Source organism: Macrosteles quadrilineatus, unplaced genomic scaffold (genome assembly GCF_028750875.1).
Source record: "Macrosteles quadrilineatus isolate MER2022 unplaced genomic scaffold, UCM_ALF_1.0 Scaffold_8__2_contigs__length_117827958, whole genome shotgun sequence".
Lineage (NCBI taxonomy): Eukaryota > Metazoa > Arthropoda > Insecta > Hemiptera > Cicadellidae > Macrosteles > Macrosteles quadrilineatus.
The window spans coordinates 8,204,865-8,228,844 of record NW_026542601.1 but is presented as its reverse complement, the minus strand read 5'-3'; the positions used below and the strand labels follow the sequence as shown (position 1 = coordinate 8,228,844).

Sequence of the window (23,980 nt, the reverse complement as noted above, 5' to 3'; positions counted from 1 at the left end):
TCGACCTAAAACTATCAAATTGATGTAGGGCCGGCCTAATCTTTGGAAAAACTAGTTGGGTAATACAGGAAATATGACGCAGGCTCTTGTTGAAATTTTAGAATGATTTAAATAAATTGATGATTGGATTATTAAGTACTCGAACGCTCCAAAATAATCCTATTATATATTAGTCTATAAATGAGAAAGTATGGATGTTTGTGTATAACTCTGAAGTTCCACCACGTGAAAACTACTGCACCGATTGCCGAAAGGTACTTTATAGCCTTGAGAACACATAGGAATATTAAAGTTGTGAAAATCATATAGGTCTATGCCTTACGGGGTTTCAAAGTTTCCATGTTATTCTTATGAGTATTCATATTTAAAAGGAACTAGTGTAACTGTTGCTCGAAATCGAGCAATTGTCAAGTACCTGTATTACCAGGAGTTATTTTAATCTAATAACAGTCATAATTTTCAATGAGTTTAAAAGACTCAACTAAAAGCTTATATAATGGAAATAATCACGCTGTTCATAACAGTTCGATATAATCATCATTTCTTGTAAATGTTTTGTAATTTTTCAGAAGTTGACCTTTTGTTTTTAGCGTTTTCTACAAATATTTTCCGACTCACCTATAGCTGCATAAAGTTGTACATGTTGTACGTCATCTATGGCACCACTATTGTCACCAGTATTTGTTTACAAAATGCAGACTTTTTAAATAGCGATTAACATTGTTCAAATTACTATAGTTCGGCCGCTTAGAAAGCGACCTCCTCCAGCATTGGTTTAGCATTAGCGCGCAGGTCGTTTTCTAAGCGGCCGAACCATACCCGATTTCCTGCATTATCTGCTTCAAATGATATTAAATTATTTAAAAATTTTGTTTGCTCCACTACTAACGATAAAAAAAATCGTAATAAAACATCTCTCTGTTTCTTCTACTGAGTAGCGTTCTATGACTTTTTTTAAGTACCCATAATTTGCAAATCGGTTCTTTAAATTATTGCTCATGAAATACAACTGCGTGATTTCAGTTTTCTTATTTGGTGAAATAATGTCTCAAATTGCCTAGGCTTTCTTGACTGTTTCCATTATAATACGAACGCAAACCTACATTCAAATAAGTAAATATTTAATTTTAACTAAGTCAGGAAATGTGTGTACACAGGCGTGTTTCCTTGAATATTGTAATTTAAAATATGAACAGCAAATAAATTATCCAGTCGATCATTATGTAGACAAGTAGACATGAAAACGTTAAAAGCCACTGGGGCAGAGTCCAGGTGACTTTTTAAACAGGTAAGACCTTATATGACATCTACTAAATGAGATCTCTCTAATGAGCCATAAACTAACAAAATCGGATGAGAAAGCACGGAGGAGTTGTGACGACAAAATCGTGTTTGCCTATTTTATACAGGGCAGGAAAAGTCCCAGGCATCGATCTCTATTGCTAGTAATAAAGATCGATGGTCCCGGGACGGTTAAATATTTCAAAAAGTAATGAAGATAGAGCTTCAAAACTTGGTACACAGTTCCTGGGTATTAAAATCATCTTAAAACCTTTTTCAGTGAAGCGCTACCTCCTAAAGGGGGACAGCCTGCCAGAAGTCAGAAGAGAATCTAAAAAAAAAAAAACATAGGTTGATATGCGTATCAAATCAAAGGTATTACAATGCCACAAACCCGAACTCAAACGGACAATCGAGTCAAAAATGACAGCTATTTAAAGATGTATTGAATTGAATTTGCATTGCTGTTATACGCAGGGAATGCCCGCTAGAAGTCGGAAGAAAATGAAAATACCCCTGCCGCAGCAAACCTGCAGACTAAGCGAATTTCAACTTGTCTGATTACATTTTTACTAAAATATTTCCATAAATAAGACATATTTATTCCCTATTTCAATAACATTAGATGTAACGAGTTCTTTGGTTTGCTGCTACGGGGAAGGTAAAAAGTGTTTTTGACCATACGTCAATAGTATAAGATGAAATAAATAAATTTGCAAAATTGTATCGATATATATCCATAAACAAGTAAACTACAACAACTTTCATTTTCTCCATAAGAATAACATGGGAATTTTAAATTACACTATTTTTGAATTTTCTCCGTGACCGTTAGGCATACAACAGCACTTCAATATACTAAATTATTTATTTTTTTTAAGCTCTACAATACGGTTTGAAAAGAAATTGCTATTTTTTTGTTTTAAGGGTCAAAAATGGGAAAACCACATTTTTACCCCATAAAACCCCCCATAAACGCCCGTTCCCATAGTCCGATTATGCTGGATCGTGAACTCGTTCGAATAAACGTAATTTTACACGTTTGTACCAAATTTCATCAAAATCAGATCATTTTTGCTCGATTTATCGCGCTAACGGACACACACACACACACATAATATATATACATAAATATATATCTATATATATATATAATTACATATATATGAATTTGAACGGATGGTGTTTTTGGCCTCTAGGGACCTCAAAATGAAAAATTAATTTGGTCCCGGGTCCAGGTCTTACCATGACAACTACGGTACCAATTACTACGGTAATAGCTTATTCCCTATATGGGAAATCCGCTAAAACGTAGGCATAGGTCAAAGTAAATTAAATTACATTAAATTAATTAATTAATTAATTAATTAATGCACATTAAATTAAAGGTCTTTATTAGTAGAATACAATGCCGCAAATTTGAGCTCAAAAGAACTACAGAGTAAGAAATGGCAGCCGCTCAAAGATTATAAATCGCAGATTTAAGAAATCTTTCAACTGCTGCCATTTTTGACTCAGTTGACTGTTTGAGTTGAAATTGGCGGCATTGTATTCTACTAGTAAAGACATTTAAATTGATGTGCATATCAACCTATGCTTACTTTTTAGATTATCTTCTGACTCCTTTTGGGCCGTCCCCCTGAGGAGGTAGCGCACTGAATAATGTGTTAAAATTATTTTAATCATCAGGAACTGAGGAACTACGTAGGGCCTACCAAGTTTTGAAGCTATTATAACTTTTTGAAATATTCAACCTTCAAATGAATTCCTTATTAAATCCGATCACTTGGTGCTAGTCCCATGCATCTACGATTTTTTTCTTTGCTATAGGACGTTCTCTACGTTTATGACTTTGAAGTTTTGTTATAGAAAAGGGTCATTAAAAAAACTATTTTGAAAGTTTCAATTACGCATAAAAACAGTTTTTTTTCGTATTAAAGAAAGGATTTTGGTATCAAAAGAAAGCTTATAATGTCCTCTTTGGGGATCGCCAGAATTTTATCCTCCTGGAATTTTACCCCCTGGGCAAAGCTGACGTCACTATGACGTAGTAACCTGAGTGGCCAAAAGTTTGTTCGCGGCCGGAATTTCACCCCCGCGGATTTGGAAGCCTAATGAAAATAGCCAGAGCGTGATTAATTAGATTAGCGATAAAAACCGGAATTTTACCCCCTGTCCATATAACTAGCGTTTAGACAACTGAAGATGTACGGGCTGGATTTTTACCCCCGGATTTTTACCCCCGGAATTTTACCCCCGGATTTTTACCCCCCGGAATTTTACCCCCTGGTCGATTTTAGAAATTAAATGATCGATTTTCTTATTTCTGTTTTTAATTAATTGTAAACATTTCATTATTTAGTTAGTCTCCTATCTTTATTTATTTATTTTTTAATCTCAACTACGGTAAGTAAACAGAATTTGCTGTTTAATTTTGTGTACGGGATTTACGTTTGGGGCCAACTGTTGGTTAATAAGTATGTAAAATAAACTGAGTAGCTCATTTAAATGATGATTGGGCGAACATTTCTTCGTAAAGAAACAATAAAGGCATATTTTGTTATTGTTACGATACAAACTAAAAACATTGTTTTACCACGGTTGTATAGTAAATCGTGAAAAAAATCTTCGAATCCATTACCATTCTGATGTTTGTTTATACGTCATATTAATCAACAGTTAGCTTCAAAGTTCGAATCCTGATACTCGAATCTCAAAAATAAAATCAAAAACCTGTTCGATTAGTTGATGTTACAAATAAATTAAGATAGGCTACTTAATAATAACATGTTTACTATAAAATTAAAACAGAATGAAGATAATTAATCATTTTTACTAATTTATATATCTGGCCAGGGGGTAAAATTCCAGGGGTAAAAATCCGGGGGCAAACATCCGGGGGGTAAAATTCCGGGGGTAAAAATCCGGGGGTAAAATTCCGGGGGGTAAAATTCCGGGGGTAAAAATCCGGGCTCTAGGTTTTTTTATAATTTGATGTGTTCTGATTAAATTCACAACCGTGAAAATATATATTTATTTCCGCGTTTAATCCATCGAGCTGATGTAGTGAAACTCAAAAGTTCGCGGCCGGAATTTTACCCCCTGGTTTGTGACGTCACGTTTGCCCAGGGGGCAAAATTCCAGGGGGATAAAAATCCGCTACCCCGATCTCAGCCACTAGTCAGACGACAACAAAGTCACTTAACCGAATTCAGGCCACCGATTGGGTAAGAGGATAAAGATGGTTTTGGAAAAACAAAAAATACAGCCTCCTATTGGCTATGGTGGATTATGCGAGTTTTCGATTGATACAACCGAAATAAAGCGAGTTTTGAAAATGACACACACTTTTTAACATTAAATATTAGTATGATTACTCAAGTTTTGACACGGCATTTTATAGCGAATAAATGCGCCTTTTTCTCTTGAATGCAGTGATACCAATAACTTAATTTCGAATAAAATGGATAAAGTGAGTTTTGGAATGGATTGCCTCAATCATACGAGTGTGGAGAGGTTAGTTTATATACTTATTTATATTTAAAATGTCTAAATCAAACTAACGTTAAAATACAACTATTAACTAAGAACTCGAGTTAACCTATTAACAGATATACCTTATTTGTTTCCGTGTAATTAATCTCCATTTTCAATTTTTCCACATAAATATATTATACCTTATACATATAACAAACAAAGCAAGTATGCTTTTTCCTGAAACTACATGGCATTGACTATATACCTACAGATATAGGTACTATATACTACTTTAATACTACTAGCTGACCCGGCGAACTTCGTATCGCCTAAGTTATAGGTTTCCCCTAAGACAGACCGATGGAAAGAAAGTACCGTTACGTTTAATTTTCAAGATGATCTCGTTCGCATCGCTCAATAACGTCCTGGTTGAAGTTCGTTCGCTACGCTCACTCACCTTTGGGTTGGAGCTCGTTCGCTACGCTCACTCACCTTTAGGTTGGAGCTCGTTCGCTGCGCTCACTTGCCTTCAGGTTAGCTCGTTCGCTACGCTCACTCGCCTCCAGGTTGAAGTTCGTTCGCTACGCTCACTCACCTTTTGGTTGCAAATTAGCTGTTGCCATAAATGTAAAAGAAATAATAGTGCTGCACCCTGTTGGTAATCCTTGTAACTTTAATGCTATTGAACATCATAGAACAGAACCAACTTGTTTAATTGAAACAGCTGTTAAGATTCATTAATTCCATTTCTCATAAGGTTAACATGGGAAACTCCAGAGCTACTGGGGCGGAGCCTTTTTAAGAATTTCGAAACGGGAAATAGTTTACGTCCGATTCGCATACCTACAGAATTTACACACCAAATTTCATAACGATCGGTGAAGTCGTTCCGGAGGAGTTTCCAGACAGACACTGTGACACGAGAATTTTATATATTAGAAGATATACTTTATACTTACTTTAAGATGTACTTTATATATTTTATATAGGTATATATAGTCAGTGCTACATGGTTTAAAAGCTACCTAGTCAGCTGTGAAAAAAACATGGACATATGATAATGTAGTCACAGATGTTCTGCATTCTGCTCACTGAGCTATAATTCTAACTGGAGGTAGCACTGAATGTCAAAGATGCGTGTCGCCAGCCGCCATGTTTGCGTGAGGTGGGTGTCCATAAGAAGCCATATTATTGCTATAACTATTATTATACTCGGCTTAAAATACCTACTTTGTATGTTCGCCATTTCAAAGAAAATTAGGTACTTCAGTATTAAACGGAGGCCACATTTTGTCAGCGCGCTGTGGCGGTTATGTTAGGTTGGGTTATCATAATAGAAAGTATCGTTCGATTCATAACGAAGCGAGGAAAGTCCTACACACATAATATTTACGATAACCCAACCTAACATAACCGCCGCAGCGCGCTGACAAAATGTGGCCTCCGTTTAATACTGAAGTACCGAAAAGTATTAAAGTATTAAAAGTATTCAAGTATGACAAAAATACTCACTGCTATACCAACCTAGTTATAAGAAGCCATGTTATTGCTATGGTAAGAAAACTTACTGCTATACCAACCTAACAAAATCAGCGACTCGCTTTTGACAGACTTCTGCCATGGCAGTGCTACCTCCAGTTATAATTTTAGCTCAGTGATTCTGCTCTACTGTCTGTTAGCACTAGCAGAAAGAAAAGAAATAGAAAATAAAAACAAAAACAAGCGGAGTGGAGTCGAATTTGGTTACAATTTCCACTCTTCATCCTTCGTTCCCTGAATTATGAATTCCCTTATGAAGGAAGGAAACTGCGGGTAACTTGTCGGCATGTTTACATACACGTTCAGGTTTTTAACATCCATTAAACTGCAGTTTTGAATCTTGGTTTAATTTAATAGTAATCTGACCTGACCATAGGCCTACACCACTAACTTATGTGAACACAAGCAATAACTCTTAGTCTTGACCAAATCAAACTAAATATACTTGTTCACTGTTCAGCGGTTCAGATGTAGGCCCTAGGTCTGATAGAGGTATAGATCATTTGATAAGGAAAGGAATAAAGGTACGTAGCTTTGTAGCTTTTACATCTAAGCCATTATAACCTCTATAAACCGCAATTATGATAGCATACTTGCATACTTTTACTTACATTATGGGATTCTTGCATGATACTTGCAGGATACTTGCATGATGGGGATTCCGAAACTTAATAAAATGCAGCTTGCCTGCATGGATACCTGTGCTTATTAAGGAAGCTTTTTACTTTGTACCACCTTGGCTTTAGACCTAAGACTTTAAGATTAGAGCATAAGTTAGTTATTCGTGCACCTTGAGAGGAGATGAGTTCTTTATGGGGGTAAGTTAAACTTCCCTGTTGGCACAAACAACGGAATGGGTAATATTGATTAGGTATGCCATCGTTTGGTTAGGTTAACCTTACCGATCGATAGTTTCATTCAGTTGTTTGTGCCAACAGATATGTAAGTGATTTATATTTCGCCACTTAGAAATTACATTTAATAAAATTGTGCTGTTCTAAAATAACCTAACCAAACAAAACCTCTGTAATGTTAGCAGACTCCTTTTGATGTAAGAAATACTTAATAGGTACTTTTTAACCCTCCGAGTGTTATGTGTCGTAAAAGCGACTCATAACACATCCGCTGTAACTTAGTGTTAACTTATGTGTTGCTTTTGCGACTCACAAACACTGTTTACGGCGACGGCTCTGGGACTGACTGGATCGAGTTAGGTAGGCCTATCGTTTTTTTTAGCAGATTCAGAGCTTTCTCCTGATGTCTGTTTCTATACGCTTTTCATTTTAGTTCCGATAATATTGTAGCAGACAGCTGACGTGCGTATTTGTAAACAGCTTGGTTAACCTCACACCGATGACTGGATATGTTTTATTACGTCATTGATTTAGTGTTAAAAATCAAAAGTAGTGATATAACTTACGTGGTGCATTATAAGAAGATTTAAGTGATTTTGAAGGGCTGGTTGATGATCCTGAAGAAGTAGGTAGTGATATTGATGTAAATTAAGTTATCAGCCAGATTCCCAGCTATGGTTAGGCTATGCATTCTTAGCTAAACGCTATGTACCGAAATCTGTTTTTGCCCATAACTTATTTATTTGCAAACCTACTTCCTTATATTATTATATTTTTGGAATCCTCATAAAATTCTGAACAAAGTGGCTATTTTAAAATATTTGTAGACCTATAAATTATAACAATTTATTGAGCAAAAACAAAAACTTTTTTCATTTATTTTATAATTTTTCAGAAATGTTGACCCCACAAAAATTGTTTTTTTGTAATGTTTTATATGTTACATTGAAGCCCATAATTTTCCAAACAAAATGATATATAAAACAGTAGGTACATACTTTACATTGTTTTTAAGTTTCTAAAGATACATTTTAATAAAACCCTGCGATTGCGCAATAAATTGGCGAACATTAAGACCAAAAATAGAGACACTTGGAGGGTTAAGGCATTTTCAATGAAATAGCGACCATACAAAGTAGGTATTTTAAGCCAAGTATGAATGGTGATAAGTGGCGCGATCTTGTAGTCTTGTTAGTGCTAAGACGACATAAGTTATTCCATAGACACAGCTGTTTATTAAGTTAATAGCCCAAACAACTAGGCATGTCTGGGTGGTTGGCTGTGCTTTATGCGAATAAACAATTTTTGTTTATTGTTTAACATTTTAACATGCAATAATTTTGCCGTGGTAGGCTAGCGGCTGAAGACCAGTTTTGGTGTTCACGGTAATGCGGGACTTAGGCCTACCACTTGTTGGTGGTTTGACATATTTTAACTTCTGGCACTCGCCTTTGCTTGTCTCCTTTGACTCGTCCCAAAAAATAACAAAAAATGGAACACAGGCAAGCACAAATCATGGCGAGGCGAACTATCCCGAGTGTACACAAACAGACTGGGGACACTATCGTGCTCTGCTCTGTGCTCGCCATAGCTCACCTATATTCGGCGATAGTCTGCTGCTAGCAGACAATGACAATCAAAGACTCAGCAAGTATCATCTCAATTAAATGTGTTTCAGCGACAAAAGTTCCATTTTCAGACATATAATCAAGACGTTTGCTGCTAAAAATCAGTTAAATATAATTAATTCTTTATACTTATTGAGGAACTTTAGGTATTAAGGGCTGTATCATAGATTAAGTATTCTCATTAAGGGAGTAGCCTACCGTATGCTTAATCTATGGCTTTATGTTCACGGTAATTTAATAACCATATATTAAAGAATTTGTTTTATTTGTTCTTATACAAATTCTACTTACAGGTTTGAGAACTAATAATAATATACCGTACCAATTAACGTCATACAAAGTTATCACTAAACCTTGGGCCATTTTCAAAAAAAAAGATGGGGGCCTCTTGTTGAGACTAACAGTAAAATGCCATTGGCACTTGGAAAATTCCACAGTTGCAAGGTGAAAGGGTGGCAAATTTAGAGCTTGCCCCCTCTCCCCCTCCCCTAGAAAAATGTGTAACTGCAGCCCTGAATGCAAAAGCACAATCACGGGTAAATATCCCTGCCACAGCAAACTGCAGACTAAGCGAATATCTAGCGGTAGAATTTTTCTCCAAGGATTATATCCAACTGAAGGCTTACAGCAGGCTTATTTTGGTTTCAAAACAAAAGATCTAACTACCTAAAGAGTTATTACAACTATTATTAACAAGAGTCAAATACTGTAGGTATATAATGAAATGGTTGAAGTTCGTTCGCTACGCTCACTCACTTTTAGGTAGGAGCTCGTTCGCTACGCTAAATCGCCTCCAGGTTGAAGTTCGTTCACTACGCTCACTCCCCTTTGGGTTGCAAACAGAACCAACATGTTTAATTGAAACAGCTGTTAAGATTCATTAATTCCAATTAAATATGAGTACTCATAAGGTTAACATGGGAAACTCCAGAGCCACTGGGGCGGAGCCCGAGAGTCCGATTAGAATAAAAACAGCTTAGTTTTCCTATTTAATGCCTAAAGAATCAGTGTACCAGATTTCAGCCTCCTTGGTAAATGGGAAGTCAGAGAATTAGTGATGAGTGAGTGAGTGAGTCAGTCAGTCAGTGAGTCAGTGAGGGCTTTGCCTTTTATATAGGCTATATAGATTAAAGAATCTACAAACTGCAACGATTATGTTCTCAAACAATTTGTATCTTTTATTTACAGGTCTGAAAATGGAAACACTGCCTGTTGAAATGGTAGTAGAAATCACGAGCTTCTTGACAGCAAAGGACCTTGCTAGTTGTATCTCAGTGTCTCATAGTTGGAGAGAGATATTCAATCACGAACTTCTGTGGAAGCCACTTTGCGATCTGCGGCTAGAAGAGCAACTCAGCAACATTCCGTGTGTTGTCGAGCCTGCTTTTCTCATTTCTGAGGAGTCTACCTTAGCTCCAATTGGTCAATCTAGGTTAGCTTTCATAAAGGAGAAGCATCTTTGGAAAAATTGGAGGCAGAATAAAATTGTAAAGGAAAAAATTTCCATACCAACTCCCAAATTGTCTGTAGTTGAAAATTTACTAGGCCTATCTGAATTTAGGAGGAAGGTGAGATCTATATTTGTGAAGGATGTGTCTGGATCGTATTTACAAAAAGACAAAGTTAGAAGGGCAGCATGCTTGTTCTTAACGGATATTCTTCTTGTTGGTTGGTATTCAAATAGCATAAGAATTTGGGATGTCAGTTCAATTCCAGCGGTGTATCTCATGAAAACGGATTCATCTGTTGATGTAAAAATGTGGGAATCTATTGATTTGGTGGGGAACGACACATTGATAGTCAAACAAAAATCATATGTTGAAGTTTTCCATGTGGACTTAACTAACAAATGTATAAAATTAAGAAATATAATATTACTTAAGGAACCTTCCACATTGATTGTGAAACAGCACAATGCTAATGGTCTAAGCATTCATATTGGTGTAACTGTATGTGGGTTTAGGAGAAAATTAAAGGTGTTTGATTTGATGACCGGGAAGGAACTGATAGAAGATAACGGCCCTGTGGGAAATGAAACTGCAATAATTGAGGAAATATTAACTTCAACGCTTAGTGATGATATACTTGTCTTATTTCAAAATAATGAAACCAAAACCGCTTATGTTTATAGTTCTGAAAAACTATGTTACATATCGGGCCCATTTCTGCGAGGATATATTGATCAATGTGCAATCAACAGACATTACATTGCACTTGCTGATTCACATGGTGGATTGAAAATTATTGACTATTTAACATCAAATGTTGTTTTCTCAAAGAGTGAAGAGAAGAAAAGCGGGTATAATGAAATTTTACCCTTGTTGGCTTATAAAAGTGGCTTTGTCTTTTTGAAACACAGAAATTGGAACTATACATTAGAGTTAGTTTCGCTAAAAAACCTAACCACGACTATTGTTTGCGAACAGTCACGTCTACCACATTATAATGATTGTTGGTTAGATATTGTCAACGACAGATTTGTGGTTGTGTTTGAAGCAATTACTGACTTAGTAAGGTCAGAAAAAACAGTGTATGAACCTTCAGCCAATACACTTCAAGAAATTGTTTTGTTTGGTCCAATACTAGATGAAAAGTTCAATAAGTCATTTACTAAGAGCGTCAGTCACAATGATGAAGGAAATTTGGTAATTTCACATTACTGGTGATGTAAACTAAATTTCTAACCTATGCCTTAATGTCAGGTAGGTTAGGATTTAGTATCTAAATGCAGCGGGAAAGAAATAATTTGAGAATTATACAGAACCATATACACTGTAGAACTCATGGCTGGTAACTATATAGGCTGCGTAATGTAGGTGGTTATGGATATTAAATAACACAATTGTTATTAAATAACAACATATATTTTCAAAGATAAATTGTGTTCCACATTACAACTGTAAATATTTTATCCATTTTCCCCCTAGAATAAGTTCTTCATTAACAGTAGAGTAATTTATATTATTGATTTCGGTGGTACCATTGCCTTTAAATGGTCATTATTATAAATTTTGATTTTCCCATCTGTTTCGACCAGCTATAGCCAGTTTATTACTCTATGGGAACATAGTGGCCTGCCTCTGCCACACAGAGTGCTACGGAAGTGGCTTGGTTATTAAGTTCTTAACAACTTATGCTACTATCTATTACAATTGTGTTGGATTTTAATAATGATTTTATTAATAGTGGATGGGTGTGAATTAACAAAGATCTAACAGTGTTTTCAAAACACCTTTAAAATCCCTAACCTTACTTTTACCATAGATAAAACATACTCCCTTAGTAGATTTCTCATCCTAATGGAACAGCTGAAGACAATTTTTTTGTTAGTTCTGTACGGCTTATGTAGAGGTCGTGTTTTGTTTACAATTTGTTTTCCGTTAATACAGTCATTTAAAACCTCGTTTAACCAAATAATACGATCTAACCATAAACAATAAATTGTCCCCTAGTTATTTAACCAAACATTAAAGCACAAATCGAGAAATTAACCCTAAAATAATAGAAACAACATTTCTATTATTTTACGCCCAGTGTGGCGTACATGAACTAGACATGAAAAACGAGCTTCAAAATTTACAATGGGATGAGAAGTCTACTTGTGTTGGTTAGTCTATGCTTTTACCCAGTAAAATAACAGATGCCCCAGATTGTTTCAGTTAAATGGCCTACAAAAACAGGTACTTGTCAGGAATTCATGTGATCTAATATGGAATTACAAACTCACTAAGAGAGTAAGAATCTCAGTACAAAGCATAAAGGTGGGATGAAACATAAAAATATTTTTACATGTTTGCATTTCAATCGACAACTTTTAAGTACCGTACCTAAAAGCTTACTATGCAATATTTGTTGAAATGTCTGGTGTTTGTAAGACCACTTCTTCCTTTTATTACGCAATATAACAATAATAAATAACATAATTCTCAATAGTAAAAAAGGGATATTGCCACCTTTCAATATGTTAAATTCAGTAAGTTGGCTGTCGTCTCTGAGAGCTTTAGTGAATATCCATTATCCCTAAGAGATTTGACACAATGTTGCCAAATTTATACAGAATACAGGTGCCACAAACAATGCTATGGAAGTGTTTAAGGGTTCTATCTACTCAGAAAATAAAAAATTAATCCAAATAGTTTGAACGGTTTAAACCTAAAAGCTATACAAAGATATAAAATAATTACAAGATTTGTTTTGTCAACAGAGCAGATCCAAAGAATCAACTGATATTATTTTATACTTTTGAGTTCATTATAATACAGGAAGATTTAATCAATGTCTAGCTTTTTGAAAGATCCTTGAATGCTGCAGATGTCTTGCGATCTTCCTTGACGTTTTGATTCGTCAGTTCTCATCTTTTCTTCTTGTCTGAACCAGTCAGACTTTGCTCTTATTCGGTCTGTTGTTTCTCCTGTCAAACCATTGACAAATTAATAATAAAACCCTGTTTAATTTGTTTAAATATAGGATATTTACCATAGATATTATATTAGTTCATCGATGCTATAACAAGGAATGATTAGAAGACCATGTATTAAAAATAAGTGAAATTGTCGAACATTATCAAATCTAATTTTCTCCTGTTTAGCTCATTCTTGGTTAAGACGATCCAGAATAGATAAACTATGACGAATCCCCAATAAATGATAATAGTGATAATAAATACTGGTACGGGTAGGCTTGTCCTTGCAAAATCCTATACTCTAATACGAGCAATGTTTGCTTGTATGTATGCTTGCTTGCTTGCTTGCTTGCAGAAAGATCTCGAAAACGGCTCCGACGGTTTTCTTCAAATCTTGTAAATAGTTTATTTTTGGCCTAAAAACAAGTTTCATGCAGTTAGAACTGCCAACAAAAATCTAATTACGTAGAAAAACGAAACTGAAAGTCACATTTTTTTAACATTAGTCTTATGGGTTGCTAAGTAACCATGTTGGTTGAATTAAATAACAAGGAAAAGGTAAACAAAAGACTTGAAGTTGTAGCACGTGTTCATAATAAACCAACTACCCACAGTATACTAGCAAATTACAAATACAGTACAAAAGGAAAAACATCACTTGTTAATATTGAGCAAAGATTATACCAAAGATTGATTATACTTAAGATTACTCGAGACATTGTAGTCAAGGGTAGCAGTGCGAAGTCTAGGATCTGTTTATGACGAATACATTAAGGTATCTGCAATCCTAAAATGCTATGGGAAGGGAAGGAAACAGGTCCGTGACGTAGGAAGTAGTGAAGGAAGTAGTAAAGGCAATCATAAAATGCTATGGGAATAGAGGGAAACAGGTCCGTGACGTAGGAAGTGATGAAGGAAGTAGTAAATGCGAGCAGTCCGGAGTGTGGGGACTGTTTATGACGATAAGATTAGGGTATCTGCAATCCTAAAATGCTATGGGAAGGGAGGGAAACAGGTCCGTGACGTAGGAAGTGGTGAAGGAAGTAGTCAAGGCGAGCTGTCCGGAGTGTGGGAACTGTTTATGACGATTAGATAAGGGTATGGGCTATCCTAAAATGCTATGGGAAGGGAGGGAAACAGGTCCGCGACGTAGGAAGTGGTGACGGAAGTAGTCAAGGCGAGTTGTCCGGAGTGTGGGAACTGTTTATGACGATTAGATTAAGGTATCTGCAATCTTTAAATGCAATGGGAAGGGAGGGAAACAGGTCCGCGACGTAGGATGTGGTGAAGGAAGTAGTCAAGGCGAGCTGTCCGGAGTGTGGGAACTGTTTATGACGATTAGATTAATGTATTTGCAATCTTTAAATGCAATGGGAAGGGAGGGAAACATGTTTGCGACGTAGGAAGTGGTGAAGGAAGTAGTAAAGGCGATTAGTATGGAGTGTGGGAACTGTTTATGACGATTAGATTAACGTATCTGCAATTCTGAAATGCTATGGGAAGGGAGAAAAACAGGTCCGCTACGTTGGAAGTGGTGAAGGAAGTAGTCAAGGCGAGCTGTCCGGAGTGTGGGAACTGTTAATAACGATTAGATTAAGGTATCTACAATCTTAAAGTGCTATGGGAATGGAGGGAAACAGGTCCATGACTTAGGAAATGGTGTAGGACGTTGTAAAGGCGAGCCGTGTGGAGTTTGGGAACAGATTTATGTATCTCCGATACTAAGACTGCTTTCAGAGTGAACTAATGATTTTCTCCGAGCAAAGCTCGGTCCCCAGGTACTTGTTCTAAACTGTATAAATTGTCCTAATAAATAACATTGTCTAAAAACTTTTATGTTTCAATAATATATTTCCTTTTGCAAACAGGTATTTAAATTAGTTTACTACTATCCACAGTTATTTTAAAACAAGAACCACCTCTTATATTAATTTCTTTATGCATAAACAAAATTTACTATAATATTTGTATTTAATTTATTTTACGCCACACTACAATGTTTTAACGAACTTGTTTAATTTTTATATTAAAATTACCCAATTTCCCACGCAAGGATTTAGTCCAGAAAACAGCTGTTTGCCGCCAGCTTAATCAAATGGAGTTTCATTTATGTACTAGTGTACTGTAATGAGCTTTTACCGGACACCGCAACCAGCTGATTAAAATTGGCAATGAGTGTTATAAACAAAAACAAAGTTATGAGTAGTGATTATTAGTCCTTTAGTCGGTGGTATACGGATTTGTGCAGAATTTTTATTGTTAAGTCAGCTTAGGGTAGTGGCGTAAATTATCGTATGTCTCTCATCCGAAATGTGTTTACCGGGCTATGGTAATCCCGCACTCGACTTCGTCTAGCACGGGAACGACCACGCTCGTCTGGTAAACACGACTACACTCGTTCGGTAAACACGACCACACTCGTCCGGTAAACACATATTTTAAGGACTAGTAACATTTTATACTATAATGGGTCCGCAGCTGGTTTTTACTTGTAATAGAAAAAATTTGCAAGACCATTATCTATTGTTGAAATGTGCGACAAATCTAGGACCAAATCCCATCTGATTTGAGCTTGTGCAGAAACACAACTAATGTTGGGTACCAGCTTACTTGTCAATGTCTCCATGGAAGCCTCTTCTCCTTGGTAATCTTTAGGCAGGATTTCCTTTGGAACATGTTCATAAAGTTGCTCAGTTTGTTCAGGACTGTGAAGGTGGATCTGATAAACATAAATAAAACTCATCACAAAAGTGTTATATTTTACAGAAGTGCTTGATTATAAGGAGATGGGCGAGTTTTGAATCTCCCATTTCCCTCCTCAATTCTTTCTCTTCGCTCTTTCAACTTTTTATTGACTCACAAACTGTATTATGTTGATAATACTAGGTAATTACTTAATATTTTTGTTTCAATTACAGTTTGATTTAAGAAATCAAAACTAGCAGCCAGCGTCACTTCAAAATCTTTAAGAACTTCATACTTCATTCATTAGTTCAAGTTCAAAAAGAGGGAGATTTACCTGTACTGAATTTTCAATGGCTAAGTGTAGTTGATAAGGGTGGGAACGATTATTTCTCATCATATCCCTATTATTTGCATTGTGTGCCCTATTATTTTCATTGCATGCACAATCTCTTCTAGGCATCTTAAAATGCTAATGAAACATTGAAAATTCAACATCTAACTTAAGTCATTTTCTTCTTTAGATTATAAACAAATAACATTACAATATTTTACTTTAATTCACTAAAACATCAATAAAACACATTCAGTCCAGAGGAGTCAGGATAAGAGGGAGTATTTTGGAATGTATGAAAATTTATATTTTTAGAGCCCAAGGGGGGCTTTAGCCCCTCCCCTTAGAATCGCAACTGAGTACCGTAATAGCACGATGACTACTTCACAAATGCTATAATTAAGTTTATGCAGTTCCTACTGAAATAAACCAGAGCTAGATAACAGAACCCTGAGGGACCCACTAAGGAGAAAAGTAATGTTTTACTTTTATAACTGTTCCAAACTTGGTCCAGAGCGGTCCTGTCCTGGCTGAGAGAGCTGATATTAGTCTGTAAAGCTACACCAGGAATCTTATACAACCCAAAGATTCATCCATATATTTGAGTTTAAATCCACCTACTATCATTCCGTCTCATTATTGTTGTTTAAACACACTATATGGTAATACTTACAAACTGTAAATGTTGTTTGTGAATGAATGGTTTAATGATGTTCATGATGTGTGTCATCACTGGATTTACATTGATGATGTGTATCGACTTGAGCCTTACTGGCATAGCCTCCTGTGAACAGAGAAAGAAGAACCATCATATTTTATTCATCTGTTTGTGTCCCAATCTCCTGTAGTATTTGTTTACAAACTATTACGGACCATTGCTAAGACTACATTATTCTTAGTGAATTTATAAATTTTGTACAGTATTACCATAGACAAAAAGAATTAAATATAGACCGACATCCGTGCTACACCAAAGTAACTGCACAGCGCTCCCAGCGGTGGACGCCAGAACATGCTAACCGCAGCACAGCTGTCGTTCTATATTTAGTTTTTTTCGTCTATGGTATTAATTTCTTTCAAAATCAGTCTAATTTGCATTCCAAATCCTTCCCAATCCTCACTTGGAACCAACCTGAACGTATATGAAGTACTTCCGCACTGATGTGAGGTTTATCCTGGTCAAATGTCCGAGGGACACTCCCTGCATATCAAATAGGAAGATCATCCCTGCAGACATCCCGTAGTCTTTCAGGTGAGAGTCAATCGTGGTGAAGAGGAGTTTGATGGCGTCGTCCAAATTGAACTGCGAGGGCTCTGTTATGCTGAGACGACCGAAGAGTACGTGGTAACCTTTCAGAGTGGGTTTCGGCAGGATGCAGATACGGCTGTGAAAAATTGAATTTATCAGAAACTGGTTTATAATTTCATAGTTGGTTGTGAATAATTATGATGAAATATAAAAATTCCAGTGTGATGGAATAGGCAGATATTATTTCTGAAACTGCTGGTGATGGTCATTCTTTCTTTAATTTTGATTCTATTTTTTATGTTTCGGTTCAGTTTCTTTTTGTTTTGAGTTGTGATAAAGATAGTTCCATAAGAGGTTTTTTTTTTAAAGACCCAACAACGACAAAACGTATAGCGACTTTACGTTGCAGACAGGTTCTTATGTTTTATCGTAGCGTGTAAACCGGACTTTACAAGTTAATACATTTTTGTAGAAAGAACCATGTTTTAATATGAGTGAGAGACCATAGACTGTGTTTAAGAGCCTTTAGAGTATTGAGGGTAACTTGGGTAATTTCAAACAGCTGCTAAAGAGTTAATTATACAAAAATATTTTTTCAAACACCAAAGTGATTTTAATTTAAATCTAGTGCACTGAGGGATTAGAAATTTTCTTTGTAGTTTTGAATGGTTTTCCAAGGGAGTCCATGGAAGCCAACGGCCATCTTGGATTTGAACGAACCAGATTTAAAATTCCCATGTTATTCTTATGGAGAATATTGTAAAATGTAGTTTGCTTGTTTATGGATATATTTTGATCAAATTTATTTATTTTATACCAAGACCTTATTATGTTAATAAAAAACACTTTATTAGCCTCCCTGTAGCAGCAAACCTAGGTCACCTTTAAACCTAATGTTATATAAATATAGATTTAATTTCAAATCAATTCAGGCAAATGGAAATTCGCTTAGTCTGCAGGTTTGCTACGGCCAGGGTATGTTAATTGTTTTATTAGTATATCGTCTAAGCTCTAAGGACCCATAATACCCTGCTTGCCTAGAAATTTATCAAAAAGATCCCTTAGGCATATAAAATCCCAGAAAGTAAGAACTTACCAAACATTAAGCATATGCTTCAAGCCAGGATTTCCCAAAGATCTGTTGTCAAAGAATTCTGGAGTACTACTTCGCATTGTGTAAAAAGTCTCTATAGCCTTTTTGGCGTTTTCCAGTCTGTAGTAGCAACTGTGAATAAATAACTTTATCTGATCATCTGAAAAATAAGAATTTTAGTTTTAACATTTCATTTTGTAATATAGGGTGATTTTTTTATTGATGCGGTTTTTAAAACTAAACAAAAATATGAAAAACAACCTGCATTGACATAAAAATGCATTTATTTGAACTACAGTGTCATGACATTAACGTTTAAAAATGATTTCTGGCATATGGGCTCCATTGCGTTCGCGTAGAAAGCCCAATCGAGAAGTCCAATTTTCGAATACTCTTTCCAGCAGCTGTGGTTGAATTCCGCCAATAACTCGACGAATTTTAGCTTCCAAGTCATTTAAAGTGTGTGGCTTGTCAGCGTATACTTGAGACTTAACATATCCCCACAGAAAGAAGTCTGTTGGCGTGTTATCTTACGACCGTGGGGGCCAGTTGACACTACCTCTAAATGAGATGATACGTTCACCAAATTAATGTTTCTGCCAAGAGGCCAATTGTGTCGTTTGCCGTGTGCCACGGTTGGCACGTCGCGCCATCTTGTTGGAACCCGACATTATTTTCTAAATCCACTTCAAGTTCGTTTAGATAAGGAACTAAAAAGTCCCGTAACATTGCCCGATAGCGTTGAAACTTTAAATGACTTAGAAGCTAACATTCGTCGAGTTATTGTCGGAATTCAACCGCAGCTGCTGGAAAGAGAATTCCAAAATTGGACTTCTCGATTGGGCTTTCTACGCGAACGGAATGGAGCCCATATCCGATAAATAATTTTTAAACGTTAATGTCATGACACTGTTGTTCAAATAAATGCATTTTTATGTCAATGCAGGTTGTTTTTCATATTTTTATTTAGTTTTAAAAACCGCACCAATAAAAAAATCACCCTTTATCAGCAGAATAAATATTAAATATTCAGAACAAAATTTTAAATGATTGTGAATAGCAATAATTAATATGTTGAGTATGTTAATTTTATTGTTGAAATGTTTTCATATGGTAAAAACAGAAGATGTTATCATGTTATACACTTAACTTAACATCCAAAATACAAGTTGCGCAGTGATCATTGTGGCACCACTTTTGTGATAAAATAAGTTTTGAACTGATCCTTAGACTACCATGAGCAGATACATACTGTTACAATTAAAAATAAGTTAAGTACTGGTACTAAAATGTAAATATAAGTTTACAATTAAACTAAAAATCAAGAATAAATTTTTACCCAAAACCAACAAATGATCAAGATGTCTGCCATATTTTTTGTTTTTAAATTTATATCATAAAGCTAATTTTATGAAATATTGGATAGGCCCTACAATGCATAATAAGCTATTTGAAAAAAATTTACAATTTTTGTTTCAAAATAATGGCCATTTTAATTTATACAGCTCATTTGCGTTAAATGGCTATTTTTCATGATAACAAAGTGTTAATTTGCCATTTTAATTTCCTATCAAACAACACCAATTTTCAACTGTATACCAAATTTTATAAAAAATATCTTATAGTTTTTAAGATACCGGTATATAATTTAAATGACGCAAACAATTGTGGATATCTCATTAACGAATTGTTTTTGAAGAAAATGTTATTCATGATATTTGTTTCATTTTGACCCATTAATGTTACCTATTCTTAAATAGATGGTACTTCCTTACGGGACCCCCTGTATGGATTTTAACTGCCTGGAAAAGATTATTGGTTTTATCATCGCATCTGTTCTTGAAATTTGTTCTTTATGATATTTATTTGTTTACATTTTTAAAAGCACGTAAATTAGGTTGCATTTGAGTATATAAAATGAGTTTTTCATACATCTTTTGAAAATATCATCATAAAATTCCAAAATGAGAACCTTCATTAAACTTTAAGGCAAACCACAATGCTTAAATGAAGAGTTTTTGTAATGCACGGCGTTATGGTAAATACATTTTTTTATTAATTGTAGTATTTGCTGAACTAGGCCTACTATAGAATATGATTAAAATAAGCTGTATCAGCAATATAAAGATAATTTCAAAATAATCTAATATATTTTTGTTTTTGATGGAAAATTATTAACATCAATTAATTTTGTTTCTGTTCCAAAGGCTAAATAAAATTAAGTACTTTCATGTAGTATATTTTAGTGCACTGTTTCTCGAATATAGAAAATCTCTTCTCACTTAATAACCCTGTTTATTTTAATTTTTTGGATATATTTCGACTGACAGCTTAAAAGCTGAGATATAAATTACTAACTTGACTAGTATTGTCAAAGCTATTTGGTGATTTCATGGATTCGAACCAGGCCCCCCAGTCCAATCAGTAGGAGTCTCATCAGGCATCAACAAATTAAAATCAATATAATAAAATAAAAATTCTTACCAAGTGTGGATAATTTTCCCTGTCAAATCCAAACACACCTCACAAATCAGTTAACCTTCCTCAGGAATGAGAATATTATTTTCTTTTTGAGTTTTTGGGTGTGTTTTTTGCAAAGTTAAATTTATTTTAGGAACACCATAAATTCGTGGGCATAAAGTAATAAGTACAAAGTAAATTTTACTAGGCTATTGTTTTAAATTGTTTAACTTTGACTGCTGCTGTATTAAACTATGTATTAAACTATGTATTACTATGTATTAAACTATGTTCAATATATAATAATGAATAATAAGATCATTATTCTAACCCTACCTGAAATCCCTGTTGGAAGATGCGGTTGTTTTTGGATCCATTCTCTAATATGAGAGACATCTTCTGGACGAAGCTTGGAGATCCACCCTTTGTCCATCTGAAAAATGAATAAAAAATATAAATATTTCTATAAAGTCTATTATATTCTAATTAGGTTTACAGTTTCATCATTAGTAACGTTTAGTTTATGTTAACGCGATGTTCTATTATAAACTGCTTTAAATTTCAATATACAATGTAATCAGTGTGAAATGTTAAACAAAACATCAAACAATATTTCTAAAATGAAACTTAAAATGCCCTACATTTAAGCAGGTTGTCAAACATCTAAAATATTATAGTTGTATACCAAAGTTATTTTTTGAAATTAAATTGCTTAAATTTAATAAGTCGATGGTAGATCATTTTACTGATTGTTAAAAACAAATACAATTAATTGTCACACACAATCAAGGATAAAGTAAAATTATTTCTAAAACCATACTTAGTGCGTTAAGCTCCGGTAACAGATACACTCCGGTATATATATATAAAGTACCTATGTTTATTTATTTAATACCTTGTCTACTGTCGTAGGATCTGCTGTTATGAACGCAGAGTGATCAACACGTCGCGGCACGGCGGGAAACACTGGCGCTACTGGCGGTTCGCGGTCGTAACGTCAAATAAATTGCGTACTACAAGAGGGGGAACTTGAATACACATTGCACGAAGAGTGAAAAATAGATTACTGTACTTATAATTATCAACATAGCAACCACACACTAGAATTATGAGGTTTCAAAATTAATCTCCATTTCACACACAGTGGTAGCCAAAGATAATTACCCTGCAATGTCAATCCAGCTGTTACAACAAAACGAGTATGAAGACACAACTTTAAGGAACTCATCAAGAAAAATAATTCTTAACAATATGAAATAATATAACAGAACTTTTGGAACTAATTGGGATATTGGAGATGTGTTGGGTAATGTTTTGAACCGGATCTTATTTACGAATCTAGTCCTAATTTTATCAAAAACAGTTCCTAACCCAAAAATCTGAATGTACATCTTGATAGGAATTGACGTCAATAGTTTAAAGTTTTGCATTTTCCGTGGTTTTATTTTGTTTAGGTTTTTGATCTCTTTTTGCCTACAATCTATTTTATATCTGAAGCAAAAAATGTTTTAAGACAGAAATAAAAAATGGTATGTTAAGTAAGAAACTACAAATTAGTTACCGACCAGAATTAGAATCCCTCAAGTTCAACAGGTTTGTGAGTTTAACTATGACAAATGTCATTGATTGATTGATTGAGTGGGTCTAAAATAAATATACAAGGTAAATAAATCAATGGTTATGTCAAATAAAAGGAACACTGTAACTACAGCATTAAATTTTGAGACAAGCTCTTGGTCAAATGCTATATTTGATGATAGTTCCTTGCTACCTTAAGGTGAAGTGGAAAAAATATGCCCTGAAGGAGATTAAATTTTAATATATTTTGTAATGTATTGTTGCAATAGGTATTTTTGATATTGAATAAACCTTTGAAATTAATAATAATTTAAATAAAGTAAGTTTCTCCCTGAAAATCATTTTATTCTAGTAGACAAGAACCATAGACTAACCAACACCAAGAACGGAGTGAGATGATCTATGTAGCTTTGTTACTAACTAAGATCGGCTGTTTCATCAGTCAAGGATCATTTATTTAAAGCCCAATGATCAAGGTCGAGCCATTAAAAAGCTAGGTACTGACTTTTATCAGTACTGACTTAATTATTAATTTAATTTTTATGCGGCAACCTTTTAGCGAATTTCCCAATAGGAAAGTAGTTAGGACTGCAGGTGGCAATAACTTAAATGAGGTCGCCAACCAGTAAGATCGGATCATGGAATCGCAGGGTATTATGGGGTTTTTAATGTTCAAAAATTGATTATTTCATATTTATACACTTAAAACATGGAAATTCCTAATTTTCATTACGCCCATGTAGAGAGAGCTTAATAAACCAATAATTTTTAACATTGACGCATTATTGTAAAATTAAACTTTACGTGTAAATCTAAAAGTATTTAAATTGAGAATAAACATGTCTTTGGAAATATTTTAGTAAAAATCCACTTAGACAAATTGTAATTCGCTTAGTCTGCAGGTTTGCTGCGGTGTACCACTCAGCTTAGCCAGTCATTCCTTGATTCAGAGAGCTATTATTTGGCCTACCACTTACAAGTCAATGGTCTGGCCTGACCCATGTCCTATACTCGACCTTGAAGCCTCCAGTCGTTCCAGTCAGTTCCTGGAACCCCATCCTGTATGACCACTCAGAAGAGCACGTAGGCGCCTCTGAGCTGCAAACGTGACCCTGGCAACGTGCGGGATAAACCCAGCACGTAGCACGACTCGGAATATCGTTATATCACTACTGTTTGTCGCTGCATGAGGTCATAGAAGGGGTCTTTCTGTGATGAGGTGGAGACGCAACAGGCTTATTTTTTCCAAATGTTGTACATATTACCTTTAGCGATCAAGACTCTGGGTCTTTTGACATGGCCTATTTATAATTTCATTTTATTTTGGTTTGGATAAAAAAAAACTAATTCCCACTCTTGGAACAGTTAGTGTTTATAATATTTACTCTTGGTATTTAAAATCA

General features: G+C 35.0%; 2 protein-coding genes across 2 annotated transcripts; one reads left to right on the top strand and one right to left on the bottom strand.

The window, feature by feature from the left end:
- The first annotated feature begins 6,512 nt into the window (after positions 1 to 6,512).
- On the top strand, positions 6,513 to 11,663 carry LOC129001021 (uncharacterized). The gene is made up of 2 exons (XM_054428154.1): positions 6,513 to 6,821; positions 9,968 to 11,663. The coding sequence occupies exon 2, from the start codon at positions 9,976 to 9,978 to the stop codon at positions 11,443 to 11,445; it is 1,470 nt and encodes a 489-aa protein (XP_054284129.1). The 5' UTR covers positions 6,513 to 6,821; positions 9,968 to 9,975; the 3' UTR covers positions 11,446 to 11,663.
- On the bottom strand, positions 11,628 to 21,952 carry LOC129001022 (alpha-tocopherol transfer protein-like). The gene is made up of 7 exons (XM_054428155.1): positions 21,895 to 21,952; positions 21,336 to 21,432; positions 18,543 to 18,699; positions 17,330 to 17,582; positions 16,871 to 16,981; positions 15,792 to 15,900; positions 11,628 to 13,190 (listed from the first exon to the last, which is right to left on the bottom strand). The coding sequence occupies exons 2-7, from the start codon at positions 21,430 to 21,432 to the stop codon at positions 13,048 to 13,050; spliced, it is 870 nt and encodes a 289-aa protein (XP_054284130.1). The 5' UTR covers positions 21,895 to 21,952; the 3' UTR covers positions 11,628 to 13,047.
- Between the last annotated feature and the right edge of the window lie 2,028 nt (positions 21,953 to 23,980).